This window comes from Thunnus maccoyii, chromosome 20, assembly GCF_910596095.1.
Source record: "Thunnus maccoyii chromosome 20, fThuMac1.1, whole genome shotgun sequence".
Lineage (NCBI taxonomy): Eukaryota > Metazoa > Chordata > Actinopteri > Scombriformes > Scombridae > Thunnus > Thunnus maccoyii.
In genome coordinates this window covers 20,261,755-20,281,539 of record NC_056552.1, presented here as the reverse complement: position 1 = coordinate 20,281,539, position 19,785 = coordinate 20,261,755, and the positions used below count along the sequence as shown (strand labels likewise).

At 40.6% G+C, this 19,785-nt stretch overlaps 2 protein-coding genes across 3 annotated transcripts; both read left to right on the top strand.

Moving 5' to 3' along the window:
- Positions 1-135: 135 nt before the first annotated feature.
- Positions 136-4,071, top strand: LOC121887384 (GTPase IMAP family member 4-like). 2 transcript variants are annotated; one of them, XM_042398121.1, is made up of 8 exons: positions 136-243; positions 601-672; positions 1,012-1,089; positions 1,927-1,977; positions 2,546-2,596; positions 2,696-2,746; positions 3,011-3,061; positions 3,256-4,071. In XM_042398121.1, the coding sequence occupies exons 2-8, from the start codon at positions 627-629 to the stop codon at positions 4,017-4,019; spliced, it is 1,092 nt and encodes a 363-aa protein (XP_042254055.1). In that variant the 5' UTR covers positions 136-243; positions 601-626; the 3' UTR covers positions 4,020-4,071. The 2 variants fall into 2 exon arrangements, with proteins under 2 accessions (XP_042254055.1, XP_042254056.1); XM_042398122.1 differs by lacking the exon at positions 136-243 and having other exon boundaries at positions 557-672.
- Positions 4,072-10,856: 6,785 nt separating this feature from the next.
- Positions 10,857-19,064, top strand: josd1 (Josephin domain containing 1). The gene is made up of 4 exons (XM_042398428.1): positions 10,857-11,273; positions 11,372-11,500; positions 13,133-13,327; positions 16,168-19,064. The coding sequence occupies exons 1-4, from the start codon at positions 10,888-10,890 to the stop codon at positions 16,265-16,267; spliced, it is 810 nt and encodes a 269-aa protein (XP_042254362.1). The 5' UTR covers positions 10,857-10,887; the 3' UTR covers positions 16,268-19,064.
- Positions 19,065-19,785: the final 721 nt, after the last annotated feature.

Below are 19,785 nucleotides of genomic sequence, written 5' to 3'. Positions count from 1 at the left end.
CTTCTAAAGTAAGACTGCAGGATTATCAGCATACCAGGACCTTCCTGCTGCATTGTTTTGCTACACAGCACAATAAAGTGAGTGCAGTGTTCCTGCTGAGGGCAGGCCTGTGCAAGCAAATGCTTCTGTACAGCAGCAGAAAGAAGGGATCACACACACTATGACCACATGTCAGTTGCGTCAGGTTTTGACCGACTCAGAGTAGATGGCATTCCTGAAGGAATAAATCTGACTACACAGCAGGTAATGGAGCTTTAGCATAACATTTCTCCATGGCTATGGGTTAAAACAGACTTTTATATTATTATACTGTATATGTGGAGCTGCGTGTTTTCATTTTTGATCTTTTCTTGAAACTTTGCTTAATATTGAAAACACCTGACTGGAAGTGGACTGGATTCCTTCTCAAGTCTAGTTTATGTGTTGTGAAATTCTTGGAAAGCAGTTGTGTTTTTCAAAATGTATTCCAGGTTTTAATTTGTTTGTGCAACCACATTAATGTTGCAAAACAACAATTCAACCCAGGTGTACTTTTAACTTTATGGGTTTTTGTATTGAAAGCTCTGTGCAGAAGTTTAATCACATTTTCTCTTGACACAGACTGAGAGTCTGTCAGCTGCAGAGAAATGGAGTGTAAATGTGAAACAGACAACTCTGAAGATGCTGTTACGGGTGAGAGAGTTTTAATAATTCATCAAACATACCTTCAAAAACATTAAAGATGAGGTGCTTCATAGGATTTTTATATTTAAGCTCTAATGGTATGATAATGCAATTTAAATATGGACTTAATGAGATGTTCATAATACACTTAATGGTCTTTTTTTATCTTATTGTAATATTGTGCCTTTATGGTTACACAAAGCAATGCATTCAACAATAGGGGTTTTCTTGGGTTTTAGAGTGTTTCATTCTGCATGCCACATTTGGGTGAAAGGTGAACCTTATGATAAGTTGTGAACAACACTGCAATACTCATGTCACGCTTGACTTCCTCTCCTCTCTGTTTAGGCTGGTGGCTGAACGGGAACAGCACCCAGATGGGAGTTTACACTGTGGTGGGGTATCTTCTCTACAGATTCTCACAGAGTCAGTCACTCAACAGACACATACATTCACTGACATTTGTAAAGACAAAGATTCCCCGACATATAAGCCACACACTGATTGATTGACTTGTCCTTTACTGAGATAGTGAGTCTAGAAACTTGATAGAACAGCAGATGTGAGACTTGATACATTTGCTAGAATCTATCAGAAAATGGCTTGAAGTTAAAACAATTTTTTAAGCGACCATTTTTATCTCATACCATTTCACAACTTAAACAGACCCGTGTACATTGATTTACTGATCAAATACACATAATATATATCTGTTTTAAATTCAAAGTCGCCTGTTTGAAATCTGTTTGAATTTTCTTTAACTCAGTGCAGGAGAAACCCTTCAACCACAGATGAACATATGAATTATTTATGAATACACACTTGAAGACAGCAAAAGGTATTTTAGTCAGTAGTCGGTGTCTCGACTGCAGCACCTCAGAGTTTTAATTTCAAAGGAACAGGTTGAATTTAGCACTCAAAGGTTTCACGTAATGTGAATATACATTTGCTGGTGGGTTCACTCAGGTATTGATTTACTGAAATCTGTCCAGTCAGGAATGTTTACACAATCTCACTTTGAATTGTCTTCTAACCGGCAGATTCACCTAAGTTAAATTAGAAAAGCTGCTCCTATCAGCCAGGGGAGGTTTTAAAAACAAACTCATGAATATCGAACAATATGGGACCTTCATTTTTATCATTTTATATCATATATATATATATATATATATATGCACACAGTATATGATCAAGTGTATGATGTATGTATGTATGATGACCCCTACAGTAAAACTGATCACTGGCACTCTGTTTTCCCTGCAGCTCTTCCAGCTCTGATCCGATGGCCAATTCGTCTCTTCTGCTCTTTAACTGGTGAGGTTACTTTGAGTCATGTGTCAGAGGTCACAGGTCACTTTGTGCTCCCCCCTTATTGGCTATTTAGGACTGATTCTAAAGGACAGGTTCACAACTTTTCAAGTCTGTCTTAAAACAACAGTCAGGTGCCCCTATGAACATTGAAACAGGTTTTTCTTGCTGTAATCATTCCTCATATTTATACTGAGCAATAAAAATCCCTTCTTAATGCATTTTCAATGTAAGTGATGTGTGACAAAATCCACGGACTTCTTTCTTTGCCAACATACATTCATGTTTAACTGAGACTAAACGGAGGCTTCAGTTGTCTAAATTAGTCAAATCAAAAGGAAAAGTTACAGGCTTTTTGGTGTAAAAGTCCCTCTTTTTGTTACAGTTCTTCCACTGCAGCTCAACAGAAAAACACTTCATCAAGACACCAAGAGGGAATTTTCCACTAAAAAGTTTGGAAGTTGGAACTTTGGAAGATTTCCACCAACATTAGACAAAGTTATTAATACATTTTTGAATGGAAAAAGGTCTTCAAAATCACCAGAAATGTAACATGTTGCTTTTTTGGCCTCAGGTCTATCAGCTCTTTGGAGCTGGGTGAGCCGCCTAGTAGGGACCCTCCGTGGTATGAAACACATCCCTGATTTCACACCAACAAATCAAATGTTACCTAAAAATCTGAAAAGGCATTTGCTGACTTTTCTATCTATGTCTTGTGTTTCAGGAATCCAGAGCCTGTTTAAATGGCTGTCTCGATTTTGGCGGTTTATCGTAGGTAAGCACACTTCCTGCTTTTTTTGAAGTGTTTTGTTTACTCTTCACCGTGAGCTGCAAATTGGCCTTTTAGGAGAAGGTAAACAAGTCAGGAGAAGTTTGCATTTTGAATTGGTATGTTTGGATAGTCAGAGGAAGTGAGAGACTCAGAAGTTCAGACACATGACAGCAATTTAGTATCTGAAGAGACTGGGGTTATTGTAGTGATAGGTCTACATGATGATTATTGGCTTAACAGTTGACTTCCAATCTACTTCTCCATCAGGATTTTCCTCAAAGTGCAAATGGCTGGTTGCTGCCATTAAAGCCATTACAGGTCAGTTCATTTTCCTCTGTGTCTTCTGAGTTCTTTGCTTTCTCTTGTTTCTGTCAAATGAAATATATTTAAACAAGAAAATCCTCCCATTCTGGCATCAGTCCTCATCTGTCACTCATCCATTCAATTCATTCAAATGCCTTTTAATACAAAGATGCAGGGCTATAGTGACCAAGATAGGTCTTCCTCTGCAGGGTCATCCAGTGATGGACCTTTGGAGACAGATCAGAACAGCAGCAGCATGAACATGACTGCTGACTTCTCCAGCAGCGGTCCCATGAAACCTGGCCTGAGACTGATCCTCCTGGGGCCTGCTGGTGGAGGACGGACTTCCCTGGCAGACAGTTTGTTGGGCTGCAGTGCAGCCCCAACTGTGGGACCCCTGATGGAGAGCACCAAGAGAAGGACAGTAGTGAATGGTAGAGAGGTTGTAGTGATCGACACCCCAGATCTTCTGGAGCCGTCACTGGGGGACAGTAAGAGAGCCAGAGAAGCTCTGAGGAGCCTTCAGCTTGCTGGTCCCGGACCACATGCCTTCCTGCTGGTGATCCGGGCACCAGGCTCCAGCATGGGGATCGACCAAGATGCCACTCAGGCAATCCAAGCCGCCCTGGAGCTATTTGGAGATGGAGTCTTGGGGTACATCATCCCAGTGCTCACCCATGCAGACCATCTGGGTCGAAGGCGTACTGTAGAGCAGCTGCTGGATGTGGATGCTGGGAGTCTGAAAAGGGCTGTGTCTCTATGCGGCCAGATGCCTGAGCTGGTGGACAACAGGCCAGATCGCCCTCCAAAGGTACAGAGCGTGATGCGCAGGGAGCTGGTGGAACGTGTGGTGGAGATGGAGGAGCTGAGGGGGCATTTTGTCCACGAGCTGCAGAGGAGGGAGGACCGCGTCAGGGAGGAACTGCTGGCTGACATGGCCTCTGCACTGGCTGGAAAACTGGGACACATGTAAATAGGAGAAGGAGAAGAAGTGGTGATGTTGTTGATTGATGTGTGTCTGTGTCTGTCTGTCTGTCATAGGCTACTTTCAAATTTACACACATACATACAAATAAATACAAATTTCAGACTTAAGATCAGTCAATTGGGGATGGTAAAATTGATTGAAAACTGATTTTTGGGTTAGTGGCTAAGGTTAGGGTTAAGTCTCCAGTGTGTGTGTATGTGTGTGTGATTTGTGGTCTGTCATAGGCTATTTTTGGGGACAAATTTCAGGCTTAAGACTAGTTAATTAGGGACAGCTTGTCCAACTGGGGACAAAAGCCGTGTCCTCAATTGGGAAAAAGCTGATTCTTGGGTCAGTGGTTAAGGTTAGGTTCAGGTTAGGGTTAGGTTTAGGTAAATAGTGGTTATGGTTAGGGTTAGAGTTAAGTCTCCAGAAAATGAATATAAGTCTATGTAATGTCCCAAAAAGTGACCATGCCCTCATGTGTGTATGTGTGAGTGTGTGTGTGTGTGTGTGCGTGTGTTTCTGTAAAAGAACTGCTGGGGTAGTGAAAAAACAAGAAGGCAGGATTCATTCAAGTGTTAAACAGGCAATTTTGAGTTTTAGTGCAAGTGTGCTTCTCTGTCTGAGGTATTTTTGTCACTCTGCTTGGTTCCCACTGTCCAATGAATTTACTACTGCTGGCCTTTTGGTTTTCAACATGCCACAGATGCTTTTGGTTAGATATCATGGTCACACACACTTAATTTTCCTATTTTGAAGTGTTGTAATTCTTTGACATCTGTGAATTCTTGTGTATTGGCCTGTGCCTCATGTTTTCTTACACTGCTCCAGTGCTCCTTCTTCTCTTTCATAATTTATGAGACATATCAAACTTTAAATATGATCAAGGAAAATGAACTGAAGTCATATTGGGACTAGAGTTAAGAAATATGGTTTGATGTACTCTACTGCTTTTCCTAGACTGATGATGTGAAAAAAGCCCCTGAAACAGCATTTAGACAAATTATTTAACAATTGTGAAATAAAATCATTGCTATTTTTAGTTTGCTACCTTTTCATTTGCAAAGTTGTGGTCACCCACATTTTGAGGTAGACAAATCTTAATGGCCTGGAGTAGGCAGGCCCTGTAGTTAATGAGAGACCATTCAACACAGACCTTCAACAGACCAATCAGGTTCATCAAGGGCATGATGATATATAAACTCAAAGGACAAAATATCACCTACTGGTTTGCTGTTCTAACACCAAGCCTGATCTCTGACCTGGGAAAGAGAGAGATTGGACTTAAAGAAAACCGTCAACTCAAAATGGAAAAGCAGTCATTATCTTTAAGCTGATCTGGGAGTGTTCAAGAACCCTCGAGGTAGGGCTGGAGGATGTTGTTTGCACTGCTCTGCTTGCTTTTTTGCCATGGATTAAAAGGTGAATGGGTGGATGGATGAAAGGAGTCCTTATAATTAAACACTACGAGTTAGGATGATTTGCAGTGAAACAAATGTAAAATCCAATATCTACCTCATTAGATTCAAGAGTTTCCACTGTCACTGTAGGATAGCCTGACAATAGAATAAATCTGGGGAAATGAGAGAAGAGGAAATAAGAGGTAATTACTGGACTTTTGAACCCACAGTAATATTGTTTAGCAATAAAGCTTGACCCTCCCTGTCTACACTTAAACCCAACACCAGCATTTTCCTGTGGCTGAACATGACATTAGCAGTGGCCGAAATACACAATTACATTTATCTACATGTCAGTGGACATATCCTGGTAGTCCTAAAAACTTTTTAATATTTTATATACTTTTTATATTAAAACTGAATCAAATAACTCCTTTAAAGTGAAAGTGTCATTCATAGTGCAGAACCAATTATTAACACCAAACTTTACGTTACTTTCATAGCCATTTTTAGTACTGTTTTTTAGCTTTGCTGCCTGCATAACATTTTCGTGAATTTGCAGACCAAACAAAAGCTACAAATCAAGTGAATATCTAACTTTTATTTGTCAGGTAGGCTGAAACCAATAGGATGCTAATGTTGCTTTGTGTCTGCTGGATGTGTAAATCATGGATGTATAACTGGATACAGGAAGAGCGCTGGGCTTTGAAGCAAGTTTGACATAGCAGCCAAACTGTGTAATTATAATGTCTGGTGGTGCACACTGGCCCAAAATGACTTTTTCCCATAGACTTACATTGTGAAAGACACATCTGTAAATCTGCGGATAATTTTTTTTGAGCATCACAACCCCCGCAAAATGACTTGTCTCACTGTCAGAATTTGATCCATTCAGTTCGATCGCATTTCAAAAGCCTAGAAGAGCCGCACGATTGAATTGTTTTATCCCCATTGACATTAGCCGGGGGGCTGAACCAGAAGTAGCCGACTTGGCCGGCGAAAGTCACTAGTGTGCTTGCTCTATGGGCCCCACAAATGCAGAGGCAATGCAGAAGAAGTTGAACTTTTTTGGCTTCATGCACTACTGAGCAACTTTCATAGGAATGAACAGGGCACCGCCTCTAACGTTATATCCAGTTCCCTTTATACATCCATGGTGTAAGTGGACACTTGTTTGCTAACATGTTGAGCTGATAGCTTCTCAAGGTTGTGTTTGTTGTGACCCCTAGTGGTCAAAAACTGCTAAATGCAGCTTTAAGATTACGGTCCTGGTTGCTTAGGCCACACCTGTGGTTACTGGTGGCATGGCAAGTATATTTTAACAATTTTAACAAAGAGTTACATCTGAAATTGCGAGTTGACTACAGGGGGGCATCAAACACGCCTTCAATAGCTACTCCTGTATCTGTTTACAGCGCAACCAAGCAACAATAGGCTGAAAGAGGCATTTCAGTAAAAGAGACTAAAGAAGACCATCAACACTGTCATTTAACAGAGTCATACTGAACTCATAATCCAGTGATGTCTTACACGTGATGTAAAGTATATCTTAATTGCATTGGTTTTTGTGTCCCACCTAGCGTCCAGTATGTGAATCTTTTGTTTTCGGTGAATCCTTTGTGTGTTGGTTTACAATTTGAATTCTACATGGGCAAGGCAGACATTGACATCATTGTATAAACAGGTAATTAAAAAGTGCTAATATATTCAATGGCTATTGCTCAGAAAGTGCCAGCCATAAATACTGGAATCAGAATTGGGACTGAATATAATAAAAATCTTAAGCATTATAACTTTAAAGATGGTGATAAATAAATATTGGCTCATATTCACATCTGAGCTGTAGCTGGATTAACCCACTTGGGAGCCCTGGGGCAAAAATGGGCCTCACCACCACAATCTTTCTGTGTATTGTGTATTTACAGTGTCTTATCATCTTCACCTAATTAAATGAAAAAGATTTATGAATTGTACAGTGTGAGTATAATATAAACTCAGATAATTAAGGTATTAAAACATTTTTTTTGACAAAGGGCTCTTCTATGTAACAGGGTCTCAAGACTAATGCAGGTCTCAGTCAAAGGACCTTGTCATTTCAATTTGAAGGTCTTGGGCCTCGTGACAGTTGCCTGGTTTGCCCAGTTGGATATCCAGCCTTGTTTTTTTTCCAACCCGCATTCCACGAAGACTCACCCTACTCTGCCTCTGATTGGCTAGTACTTGTTGCCTCCATTGGTTAGGTTAGGGGTGGTTAGGGTAAGAATATCATGGTCAGAGCCAATTAGAGTCAGAGTAGGTGTGGGTCTTCACAGAATGCAGGTGGGAAAAAAATAACGCAGATATCCACTATTGGCAATATATCATATTGACTACATTGTAGCCTGCATTAGTAGCTATGTTTGGAAAATCGTAAACAGTGCCCCCTGTTGGCTAAGGGTTCATTTAATCAGTGTTGGCCTTCTGATCATTTTTGCATACTTGTTTTTTAAAACTGCATTCTTTGATTTTTTATTTATTTATTTATTTATTTTGGCTACCTAGAGGCAGCAGACACAAGCTGTAAACACAACAGCTTACAAAGTTGATATGGCAAACAACTGTCTTACATATCCAGTAGAAAAGGAGCAACATAAGATTTATTTGGAGTCATGTTTTCTGGCCAAATGTAGGTCCTAAATTCACAATCCTTTCAACTCTATTTTTGGTCTCCACACTAGCTGTTGAGGTATCTCGAGTTAGTTCTCTGTTCTTTGTTCCTAGTTCCTCCTTTCTGTGCTCATTGAAAATATCTGATCGTGAGAGATGGGCCTACAAGCAGGATTTGTGACATCACAACTAGTTTGAAAGCCAATCCTGGTCCAGTATGCAATGTACAAACTTGTAGCCTCCAGTGCACAAACACTGAGAATGGACTTTCAGAAGTTCAACTTCTGAAATGAAAAATATTTACATATTCATAGATCCTAGACTTTTTTAATGAGGGAGAAGGAGTAGATGCATTTTACAGGATTTTAACAAGATAATCAAACTTATTTGGTGGAAAACACATATCAGTCTTTTGAATCTGTCATTGCAACAACTAATAATTACCAAGGAAAGTTTTATGAAGTTTGGTCTAATTTTCTGATGTATATAAAGGAAGGAACCTAAGAGGAAGTTAATATTCCTACAATTTGTTTTTTGGGGGGTTGTTGTTGTTGTTGTTGTTGTTATTATTTATTTTTTAAGGAAAATGTGCTACCCCACTTATTGAGACACGGTGCCCCCTTTTTTATCTTTCATTTGTCTCCACAGTTTACTGATTGTTTTTAACTGTACTTGTAGCTAATTCTTTTTGTTCTGTTACTTATTTTTCATTGATTTACTGAAACAACTGGTCTTGTGTTTCATTATGTTTGTATATATTGAAAAAGTTAATAAAAACTTAAGTTACAAAAAACCCCATATAAGACACAAATTATTATCCAAATTAGAGTATTTTATATATGTCACTGAGTGACGGCAGCATAATGTGCATTGAATGGATGTTCATATTTTGTTTTGGGGTTTCAAATTAATCTTGTGTGTGTATATACTGTGTTTTGGTGATTTTAACATGTTGTATAGTTGTGGACAACTTTTTTTTAATCTATTGCATGATGCATGTAGAATGAACATTGTATGTTTGGGACTTGACACACCTGCACCTCATTGTGCTGCAAAGTTTAAGAAAAAAAATGTCCACAACAATGCAATATATTAAAAGCACACATTAGATTATTAAAAAAAACACAAAAACACAATATATACACACACATGACCAATAAAAAAACACCAAAACAAAATATGAACACCCATTTAATGTACATTATGCTGCTGTCACTCAGTGACATATACATCTTAAAACATGTCTGGAGGGGATCTTTAAACTTTTTTCTAATAAATATACATAAATGCTGCAAACAGGGTGTAAAGCAGTGTTGTGTTATCTATGTATTGAATCAATCAGGTGAAATTAAAGTGGAGATGTGGGGTTTCGCAGTCTCAGGGGAGGGACTGCTCCGCTGTCTACTGACGCAGGCGGTGACAGCAATACGGAGCCAGGGGGACGCTACTGCGCATGTCCGCGTCTGAGACACTCACACATACACACATACACACACACAGGGAGAGAAAGAGAGAGCTCACCAGGAAAAAAGTGGCAAAGACAAAGGACTGAACAGCCTTTTGGGAAGGAGTAGAGAGCATATTAACGTTTTAAAACCGGTTTATGACAGTCCAGCTGTAACACCACCGGCTGGAAGCGGCTGGGTAAGTGGTCGTTGAGAGAAAACGAAGTTATAAGTCGTAAAGGAGGCGTTGTGGTTGTGTTTGCTGGAGACACGGGAGTCACGTAGAGTAGCCAGAAGACTTAACGACAGATCTCTGTTACTATCATGGATTAATAGCATCTGTACATGTATGTTTTTGAGTATAACAACGGATATCCGTCCCTAATAAGAGCGTAAACCTTCCAGTGTGTGTGTCTTGATTTGTACGGGGCTGTTGTCATATTTTGCTAGCTAACAGAACAGCTTCCTCTATCCAGTCCAAGCTGCTGGAAATGTTTACCTTCTTCTTATTTTGGTGTCTGCTGACCAAGCAGAGATTGTAGCAGCTTATAATGTTATCTCAGCCATCTACCAACTGTAAGTAGTGACTCAAGAACAAAACTAACATTGCTATAAAGTGCTGTTTAAGGTGTTTGGCTGCTGATCAGATTGAGAAAGCAGTTTTAAAAATGTCACTAACTTGTGATGGGCATTTGTAATGTGACATTTTTTTGTGCCTTTAAATGATAAATTAGAAAAATAAGTTAATAAAGGGAAACTTCTTTTCTTCTTTCTTCCAGCAGTTTTCTTCTAGACATTCTTCTCCGCTCAGCATCAAATCCCCGTCACATCTGTTCCAGTGGAAGTGAGGCTTCATGGTCAGCAGCCTGCTGATGGAAAGAACTGCACAGCTATAGGCTTTGGTGGAGTGGATGGAAAGAGCTGTCAACACACACACAAACGCACAGAGGATGGAGGAAGTGGAAACACACACAGAGCCACAGCAGTTTGACTGACAACGCTGATGACTGCGGCGTTGTTGGGGGAGTGATCTTTAATTTGGGATTGTCTCTGTTTGCGAGTTTGACCAGAAATCCCCTCTGGAGTTCCACTGTTTGCCCCCGCACCCTCCCTCCTGTTGAGCTGTCCTCACATCTATTCTTTAGAGGAAGCAGGTGTTTGCTGTGTTAAAACAGCCACAGGTCTCATTTACCTTGCAACCCCCGCCTCCCCCCCTCGAAACACACAAGCTCCTCTCTTCCAAGCGGCTGAGAGGTTGCCATGGCAATCATTGTCATGATGCCGATGTAGTGTCCTGAAGGTGGTAGTTGTGGAGGTAGTGGTGGAGCTGGAGGAGGTGGTGGTGGCGGCGGTGGCGGTGGTGGTGGTGAACGCCCAGGAATGGGAAGCGCTCCGTATCCAGCTGGTGAGTGGAAGGGGAAGGGGAGAGGTGGCCTGCAGGAGCTGGGCTGCATGCCTTGGAAGGTCAGCAAGCAGAAAGGAGGAGGAGGAGGAGGAGGAGGAGGAGGAGGGGAGGTGGTGGGAGCAGAGGAGCGAAGGTGCAAGGATCCCAGGGACTCTCAGCAGCAGCAGCAGCAGCAGCAGCAGGATCTCTCATCCTCCTCTTCCTCCCTCACCCCCCCAGCACCTGCCCAGCCCTCTCTAACACCTCCAGCTATTTATCATGAGAAGCAGCGGAGGGAGCTTTGCGCCCTGCACGCGCTCAATAACGTCTTCCAGGACGGGACAGCCTTCAGCAGGGACACCTTGCAGGAGATCTACCAGAGGTGAGTGAGTTTGTTTATGAAGCTGTACCAATATTTAGCCCGTGTGCATAATATGTTGTGGATAAATCTGTCAAGTCTCTCTTGTCAACCCGTTGCAGGCTTTCTCCCAGCACTCTGGTGACACCTCACAAGAAGAGCATGCTGGGAAATGGGAACTATGATGTAAATGTCATCATGGCAGCCCTGCAGACCCGAGGGTTTGAGGCAGTTTGGTGGGATAAAAGAAGGTATGTCGCTGAAAACTGCCACTGTCTGATGGCTTAATTCTTGCTCTACAAAAATCTAAGGCAGTGATTTTATTTATTTTTAGATTTTTTTTTTCCACCCAATTGCTGATGGTGTTGCTGCGGTATATCTCATGACTGCTGGCCTAGTTGTTTCCCTAAATGGTCACTATGAGGGTCAGGCAGACGGAGCCTGAAAGAGAGAAAAACAATTTGTCTTCATCCCTGGTGCTTTGTTTCTTTTGTTACTTTCTCATCTTTCAGGAATATACAAGGTGACAGGAACATTTCAAATAACCACTGCTAGCTCTGATATCTGCAGTATAGGAGCATCCACTGAAACTGTAAAATGCAAATATAAGGTAAACGTTGTAAAGAGGCTCCCTATGTCCTCCTCTGCAACTCCGTCATCTAATTAGCTGGGTCTTCAATAATCTCTTTGATTAGTCAGCACTTCCATTAGCAGACCAACTCTCAGAGACAGTTTTATCAGCATTCCTACTTCCCACATTATCAGTCTTACATGACTGTTGACATGAACAACGACCGCTGACTTGCTTTTATCAGTCAAATGTTAATGTTATCAGAAAAGCCATATTCCTGTTTCTCTGTCTTTGGCCCAAACAGGAACAAAATCACAGCTACTCTTTATCTGGTGACAAAAGCAACAATACTACTCTCTGCTTCTGATTGGTTCATCACAGTAGGAATAGAACCTATAGCCAGTTCATGAAAGCTTTTACGTTTTTGCTGTTGTAAATATTCAGTGGTGATATGTTTTAAGTTTCAAACCAGATATTAAAAAAACACAATTTACAGACTACTCCTTACACCTCACAGTACAAATAATAAGCCACCTTCATGCGACGTGCTGAAGATTTCCTACAAACGTGTCAGGGGAAAAGATGAAAGACGTTTGTTGCTTGGTAATGTAGCTGCAACCTTTGTCTGATTTTAATCACTCTACTTGTTGGTGCATTCAGGTACTTTTTGGAGACTGTTGACATATTCACAACATTAGTGTTTGCCTATTATACCATACAATTATAATGTAAATTTGACAAAGCTCACAGAACTACATGTGAATTAAGAAAGAGACAGATCATCGATTCTGCAACATATTGTGAAACGCTGTGCAGTTCCAGTATATTTTTGTTATACTGGGAACAATACTGAAAGTGAAACATCTTGACACTGAAACACAGATGTGTCAATCTTTTATTGCCACAGACATTTCAATACTGAAACTTTTCTGATTTGTTGTGGTTTGGCCTTTTGTGAGATTGTGGTTGTTTGGCATTTGATGGATGGAAAGTTTGAACACTGAAATGAATGGTTGGAATGTATATGACTAATTTAAAACATGTAGTGTGCTTTAGAAAATGGTCAACAGTAATGTTAGGCTTACAGAATTTGTCGGTAATGGGTAAAAGAATTTCCACCAGCATTACACATAGACCGTATTTACTACTATAATAAATTGCAGTATGATACAGCTATCTTGTCGACCATTTCTCTATAATGTTTTCTCATGGTCTCGGAAATCTGCCTTATCTAGTTGCTGATCCTCTTGTCTCTCTGCTTCAACACAAAAGGGAAGTTTACAAAAAACAAATGTTGCCTTTGTTCCTCCAGGGACGTAGGAAGCATCGAGCTGTCCAACGTGACGGGCTTCATTCTGAACGTGCCGTCCAATCTACGCTGGGGGCCTCTGCGGCTGCCGCTCAAACGCCAGCACTGGATAGGAGTCAGAGAGGTGGGAGGAGTCTACTACAACTTGGACTCCAAGCTGCGTAGCCCTCAACCTATCGGCAATCCGGATGAGCTCAGGTGAGAGTGATGGGATGTGTGCTCACTATGACAGCGATGATCAAAAACTCAGAATTATTGTTTTGTTGTTGGAGAGTGTTTTAGGGGTTGGGATGATTGTGCCATAGATGTACTCGATGTATCCAGCACATGCATAACATGTGTGAAAGGAATACGCCAGCCAGTGTTTTGGTCTATTTTAGTATGCAATCAATAACCTCTGATACTTAATTAACACACAGTAAAAGCCTTGAAATGGTTTACAGCTGGAAGGCTTTCTACTGTGAAGCAGCTGCAGGAAGTGTTGAGTTTTTCTTTAAAATTTGCTAAATTTACCAGTATACTCCATCAGACTTGCTTGTCAGATGGTACCTCCACAACTTTGTGACTTTGGAGTTGGGGGGCTGTACCCGACAATCTCCATAATTTTCGGAAAACACTTGCGTTTACACCAGAGTGCAAGCCTATGAACGCCTCGTAGGAGAGACTGTCTGAACATGTGTGCCGTTATCCCCATATGAAGGCTAGATTTTCACCCTGCCATCGTGTGGTCGGTCAGAAACGGTTAAAAACACTTTTGCCTTCTGACGTGGTCGAACAACACGTCGTACAGACTAGCTCTTTACTAGCAAACCCAGACACTGCAGTGCAAATCATCACAACTTTTTTAACATAGAAGAATAGAAAAGTGGGTCAGAAAAATGTATAGCTCCAATCTGATAGATAAAAGTCAGAACAGGAATGTTTGAGGAAAACAAAGCTGAAGTGACGCCAAGTGCTACTGAACGTAGCTTGTCATTCTCTTGATTTGCCTGCATGACCACATGCAGACGGGTGACAAATGAAAGGAAAATCCGGTAAAGGCCTGAATGCTTGACCCCCTACAGTGAGGGGATCTGCTGGCTCTGTTATGCTTTGTGGGGTATTTTGCTGGCATGGTTTGGATCCACTTGTCCCCTTAGAGGGAAGGGTCACTGCAAATCAATACAAAGTTGTTCTGAGTCATCAACTTTATCCTATGATGAAACATTTCTATCCTGATGGGAGTGGTCTCTTCCAGGATGACAATACCCCCATCCATAGGGCACGAGGGGTCACTGAATTGTTTGTTGAGTATGAAAATGATGTGAATCATATGCTATGGCCTTCACAGTCACCAGATCTCAACCCAATTGAACAACTATGGGAGATTTTGGACTGACGTGTTAGACAGCACTTTCCACCACCATCATCAAAACACCAAATGAGGGAATATCTTTTTGAAGAATGATGTTCATCTCTCCAGAAGAGTTCCAGAGACTTGTAGAATGAATGCCAAGGCTTAGGAACACTGGTGACTGCGAAGGCCATGATTCATATGCTATGGCCTTTTTCATGCTCATCAAACCATTTAGTGACCCCTCCTGCCCTATGGATGGGGGCATTGTCATCCTGGAAGAGACCACTCCCATCAGGATAGAAATGTTTCATCATAGGATAAAGGTGATGACTCAGAACAACTTTGTATTGATGTGCAGTGACCCTTCCCTCTAAGGGGACAAGTTGACCCAATCCATGCCAGCAAAACGCCCCTCACAGCATAACAGAGCCACCAGATCCCCTCACTGTAGGGGTCAAGCATTCAGACCTGTGCCGGTTTTTCCTTTCATTTGTCACCCGTCTGTGTTCAGCAAGCCAGTTCACCATGACGATGAACACTGCTCAGTTGAAGCCAGGGACCACCATCATTTGCTTGTGAGCAGAGCTATGATTTTCCATTTTTATTGTTTGGTATCGCCCTACTGTGTGGCAAAAGTGAGCATGGTATGTCATAAGCCAGGGGTTTCCGAACATGTAGGTGAGGACCCCAAAGGGGGTCGCAAGATGAATCTAAGGGGTGAGATGATTGCTATGATAGGAAATAAGAAAATCTAAATTCTTTTATTTTATGTTTATTTTTTTCAGGCTTTTCTCTCATCTTTGCTTTTTTCCTGTGAAAAACTGTAGTGTTGCAATATTGTTCCAGTGGAAAAAGGACAGTGGTGTGTTTATTATGGCATGAGCAATCTAGCAGGAACACATGGATTGTTTTAGTGTCTATATTTTAACAGCCATTGTTGCCAAAAATGTTAACCCCTAAAAATGTGTTGTCTTAAAGCTGCACTAATTAATATTTTTAAATCCACAATAGATCAAATGACTATGTATGATGTGAAAAGGGTCACTCATGGTGACAGTGACGAACCCACAGAGAATTATAAGTTTACTCAGCAGTTCCCCTCAGCTCTATGGAGCATTTTAACATCTTTAAGCTCACCATTTTGGTTTTCAGGCCCGTAAAGTGCTGCTCTCATGCTTTCAGGAAAAAAAGCTCTGATAAATGCAATGTATGGTACCTGCCCAGCAACAAACCACAGATAAGATAGACAAAGTAGGTGACTAGCTGGTGAACGTAGCAGTTAAAGAGCCAGACATTTCCCTCAGTCTTTGGTGGATACAAAAACAGAGCTAAAAGGAGAATGAAAATTGACTTACAGTTGTCAGGTGGATAGAAACATGACTCCAAATGAATGCTTATGTTGCTCCGTGTCTGCAGGATGTGTAACTAGGCAACTGTTAACAAACACATTCACCATAACAACTTTAAAGGTAATAATTTTAGTCATTTAAAGTCATTTGTGTGCTTAAAATTGGTTGCACTGCCCCCAAGTGGTCAAAAAATGAATTAGTGCAGCTTTAAAGCAGGTTCCCCCTTTGAAATAGTGATGTTGGGTATCGTCTGGTTTGGCGTTTTTCTTCAGATCAACACAAACAAATTGCTCACCTTTCTTTTCAATATCATAACTATCGCTGTCTTGTTTGCTGTCGATTTCCCAAACCAGGAAGTTTCTCCGCCAGCAGCTGCGAGGGAAGAACTGTGAACTCCTGTTGGTCGTCTCAGAGGAAGTGGAGGCACACCAAACATGGCGGTCTGATGGCTAAGAGTGAACCAGCCAATATCAACTCCAACTAGCCCAATGGGCCAATCAGAGAATAAACATGAGAAGAAGCGGAGTCGTGCACAGCCAATCACATGGATGCACACTTGCATATGTAATTTTTTCCCCCTTTTTTGGGTTTTGTTTACACGGCCATTGCTGGACACTTATCTGACAAGATGCAAAGCAATGAAGGAAGCAAACACTTTACAGGGAGAATCAAAGAATCACAGTCCTTTACTCACAACACAGTTAAGACTTATAAGAAGTTATTATTAAGTTTCTGCTCTTCTTGTGTTTTTATATATTGACTATTTTTCAATGTCAGTTTTGATCCGTTTTATTTTTTTTTTCCTTTTTACTGTTCAAGTCTCCAAAGTTATGGGAGCACAGGCTGTATGGAAAATGCTGTGTTTATCTGTGTGTGTCTCCTTCAGTGATCCTCTCTGCTTCAGGCATGATGTTCACTGATGTGTCTTCGTGTTTCTGTCTCTCCTTTCATTTCGTGAATCCCCCCCCCGTCCTACACTTTCACCAAAGCGTGCCCTTCCTCGCCTCAGTGTGACTCCATCTCACTCCTCTTCTCTGTCGCTTTTTCATATCACAGGTCAAAATCAGCGATTTTATCACATATGCCAACTTTCTATGTCATCCAGTTCCCTGACACCACTGGCACAGATTGAGCCCATACTGTACAGTCTGTGCTGACACAACAGTTTTATATGGCAACAAAGCAATGCAACACCCAAGCCAAGCACTCCCTCTAGTGGATGTTTGTCTTAGTTTCCTTCCAAGGAAGAAGTAACAGCAGCATTCATTTCATTTTTTTTAACTGTTCACATTCAAATGGTTACTACAAAGTAATGAAGTCTGCTCGTCATCAAGGAGATGATGCAATACGAGAGAAAACCTCTTGTCTTAATTATTGATAAAAATCAAACTTATCAAAATCTGTCCCAAAATATAAAATGAGATAAATTGGCCATGTTTTGTATTTCCATGCGACAGTTACATGAAGCAGTCAGCAAAACAATCTCAGCGTAAGGTCCACATACTCACTTGTTCTGGAGTTTTTGACTGTGTCACATGATCCTCATCAGCAGACTGAGTTTACTCTGTTTCCATGGAACTGTAGATATTCAAACTTTCCTGTAGAGCTGACATGATCAGTCGATTTATCGATCAGTTGACCAACAGACAATTAATCAGCAACAATCTTGATCATCTATTAATCGTTCAAGTAATTTTGTAAAACTCTTTCCAGCTTCTTTAATGTGAATAATTGCTGGTTTTATGAGTCATTTATGATAGTAAACTAAATATTTTTGGGTTCTGGGCTGTTAAATGTCCAAAACCTGTTCAATAAAAAAACAGTTAAATATGTAAACTTGGGGAAATTGTGACAGTTTCTTGACATTTTATGGACCAAACTTAATTGATTAATCATGAAAATAAACAGCAGATGAATCTATTATGAAAGATGCTTTGCAGTATCTTCATCATCTACGGTTCCATGGCAACTGAGCAGCCTGCTGATGAGGACCGTGTGATACAGTCAAAAGCTCCAGAAAAACCAAGTAAATGGACTATGAGTTTTGTTTTGCCAATACTGAATGTGAGGTGAGTTATTGTTACAGATCATATCAATAGAAAGAAATATTATTTTTATTTGTCCATATCACCCAGTCCTGCTTAATTAGAACCACAAAAACTTTTTGCCGCAGTGGTAAAATGTCACCACACAGACAGGTGACAAAACAAGGTTACACCACAAGGGGTGACACTTTTTTTTTTTTTTGGCTCCATACCACAGCAGTCCTCTGTAGCACAGGAGCTCAGCTGATGCCAGGCTCCTCATCCTCCTCTTAAATGTCTTTTGTCAAACCTGCCAAACACAGTTCTGAGAGGATGTCCCAGATCGTCCCACTGAGTCTTATACAGTCAGCAGTGGTCTCTAACGTGCAAAGGTTTCAGTCTGAGGAGGGGGTTTGATGATCGGTCGTGTGAAGGGAAGTTTGAGAAAGAAAGTGGAGGAGGTGCCTGAGGAGTAAATCATACAGAAAAAGAAAATGTGATTTTGTGTGCAGACTGGAAAGAGAAGAGAAAGTTGACTAGGGAGCACACGTCCAGCTAGACGTGCGGTAGTGGTTGATTATTGTGAAAATGAGCCTTACGAGAGATTCACTGTTGCTTTGAGATCTATCAGCTTAAAAAGAAACTGTTTATACTATTATACATGTATTGTCTTCTAATGACAGTACTGGCCTTAACTTGTTTACATAAAAAAAATGAATGTTCTGAAAGTTTAAGATGGGCTGTGCAGTTTGACACCGTTTCAGGAGATTTATTCCAAAGCATCAATTTATTGTAAATTTAGAGGAGAATAAGCTTATAGGTTATACAGAGCAATCAATCTCTAATGATGTTTTCACTTTTGCAGCCAAGGACTTTATGTTATGTACGATTGTTTGAAATGATTTTATAAAGACAAAGATCACGTGTTTTTCAACGGTGCATGTCTTTTCCAGCCCGGTCTGTAGACCTTTAATGTCATATTATATCCAAGTGAACCTGCATCCAGACATCAGAGAGGCTGTCACTGATTTGCTGAGATTTGTATCCAATCACATCACGACTGGCGTCTCACAACTTCATTCAATATTTGCTTTTGTTTGCCATGACAATCCATTCAGCCTTTCTTGAGTAAGGAATCCTGATTGTCACTGTATTTTCTTTTTTATTATTATTATTTTTTGCATAGAAATAAAATGCTTATAATGGCACTTTATGTATAAGCTACAGTGTGGGTGTGTTAAATGGGTCTTTATTTGCTCTGCAAGGCTGATTGTGTTATGCACATGAAGCAAAAATTCCCTGTTCTCAGCCTGGATGGGAAGGTTATCGTCAATGGTGGAAAGAAACTAAGGATATTTACTCAAGTACTGCACTTAAGTACCATTTTGAGGTGCTTGTATTTCCATTTTATGCTACTTTAGTCTCCTACTTCACTACATTTCAGAGGGGATATTGTACTTTTCACTCCTCTACATTTATGTGAGAGCTGCAGTTACTAGTTCATTTTCAGATTTAAGAATTTACATTGAAAACATATGAAAAGATTATAAAGTACTATGCATTGTTAAAGATTAAATCAAGGATTTACATCATTTTTGGCTGGTGACCCCTTACGAGAAAACAAAACAATGTCTGGTCATGTTTCAGATGTCTGAGTTGTTAGCACTTCCATCAAAGAGTGATCTCCCCTCTAAACTTCTCAGATGGTTTCATTTAAATCAGTGTTTAAGGTCCAAAGAAGTCAAATCAGATAAAAGTCCAAAAATGAATACAAATTTGTGAAGCAGAACTTTGTTTTTCTTCTGTCCTACCCCATTAATGACCAACCAGATTTATCTTGTGACCCTATAGAGAGGGTCCGACCCCTACTGTAAGTTAGAAACCACTCAGCTACACCATAAACTACACAGTACTTAAAACTATCTCAACCTAAACCTGCTGTAAAAA

What these genes read in the sequence shown, in the direction of transcription:
- LOC121887384 (XM_042398121.1), top strand. Translation starts at nt 627, where the DNA reads ATGGAGTGTAAATGTGAAACAGACAACTCTGAAGATGCTGTTACGG. An exon ending in CCTAGTAGGGACCCTCCGTG is followed by an intron (nt 2,597 to 2,695) that starts GTATGAAACACA and finishes CTTGTGTTTCAG; the next exon opens with GAATCCAGAGCCTGTTTAAA. An exon ending in TGCCATTAAAGCCATTACAG is followed by an intron (nt 3,062 to 3,255) that starts GTCAGTTCATTT and finishes CTTCCTCTGCAG; the next exon opens with GGTCATCCAGTGATGGACCT.
- josd1 (XM_042398428.1), top strand. Translation starts at nt 10,888, where the DNA reads ATGGGAAGCGCTCCGTATCCAGCTGGTGAGTGGAAGGGGAAGGGGAGA. An exon ending in TTGCAGGAGATCTACCAGAG is followed by an intron (nt 11,274 to 11,371) that starts GTGAGTGAGTTT and finishes AACCCGTTGCAG; the next exon opens with GCTTTCTCCCAGCACTCTGG. An exon ending in GGCAATCCGGATGAGCTCAG is followed by an intron (nt 13,328 to 16,167) that starts GTGAGAGTGATG and finishes TTCCCAAACCAG; the next exon opens with GAAGTTTCTCCGCCAGCAGC.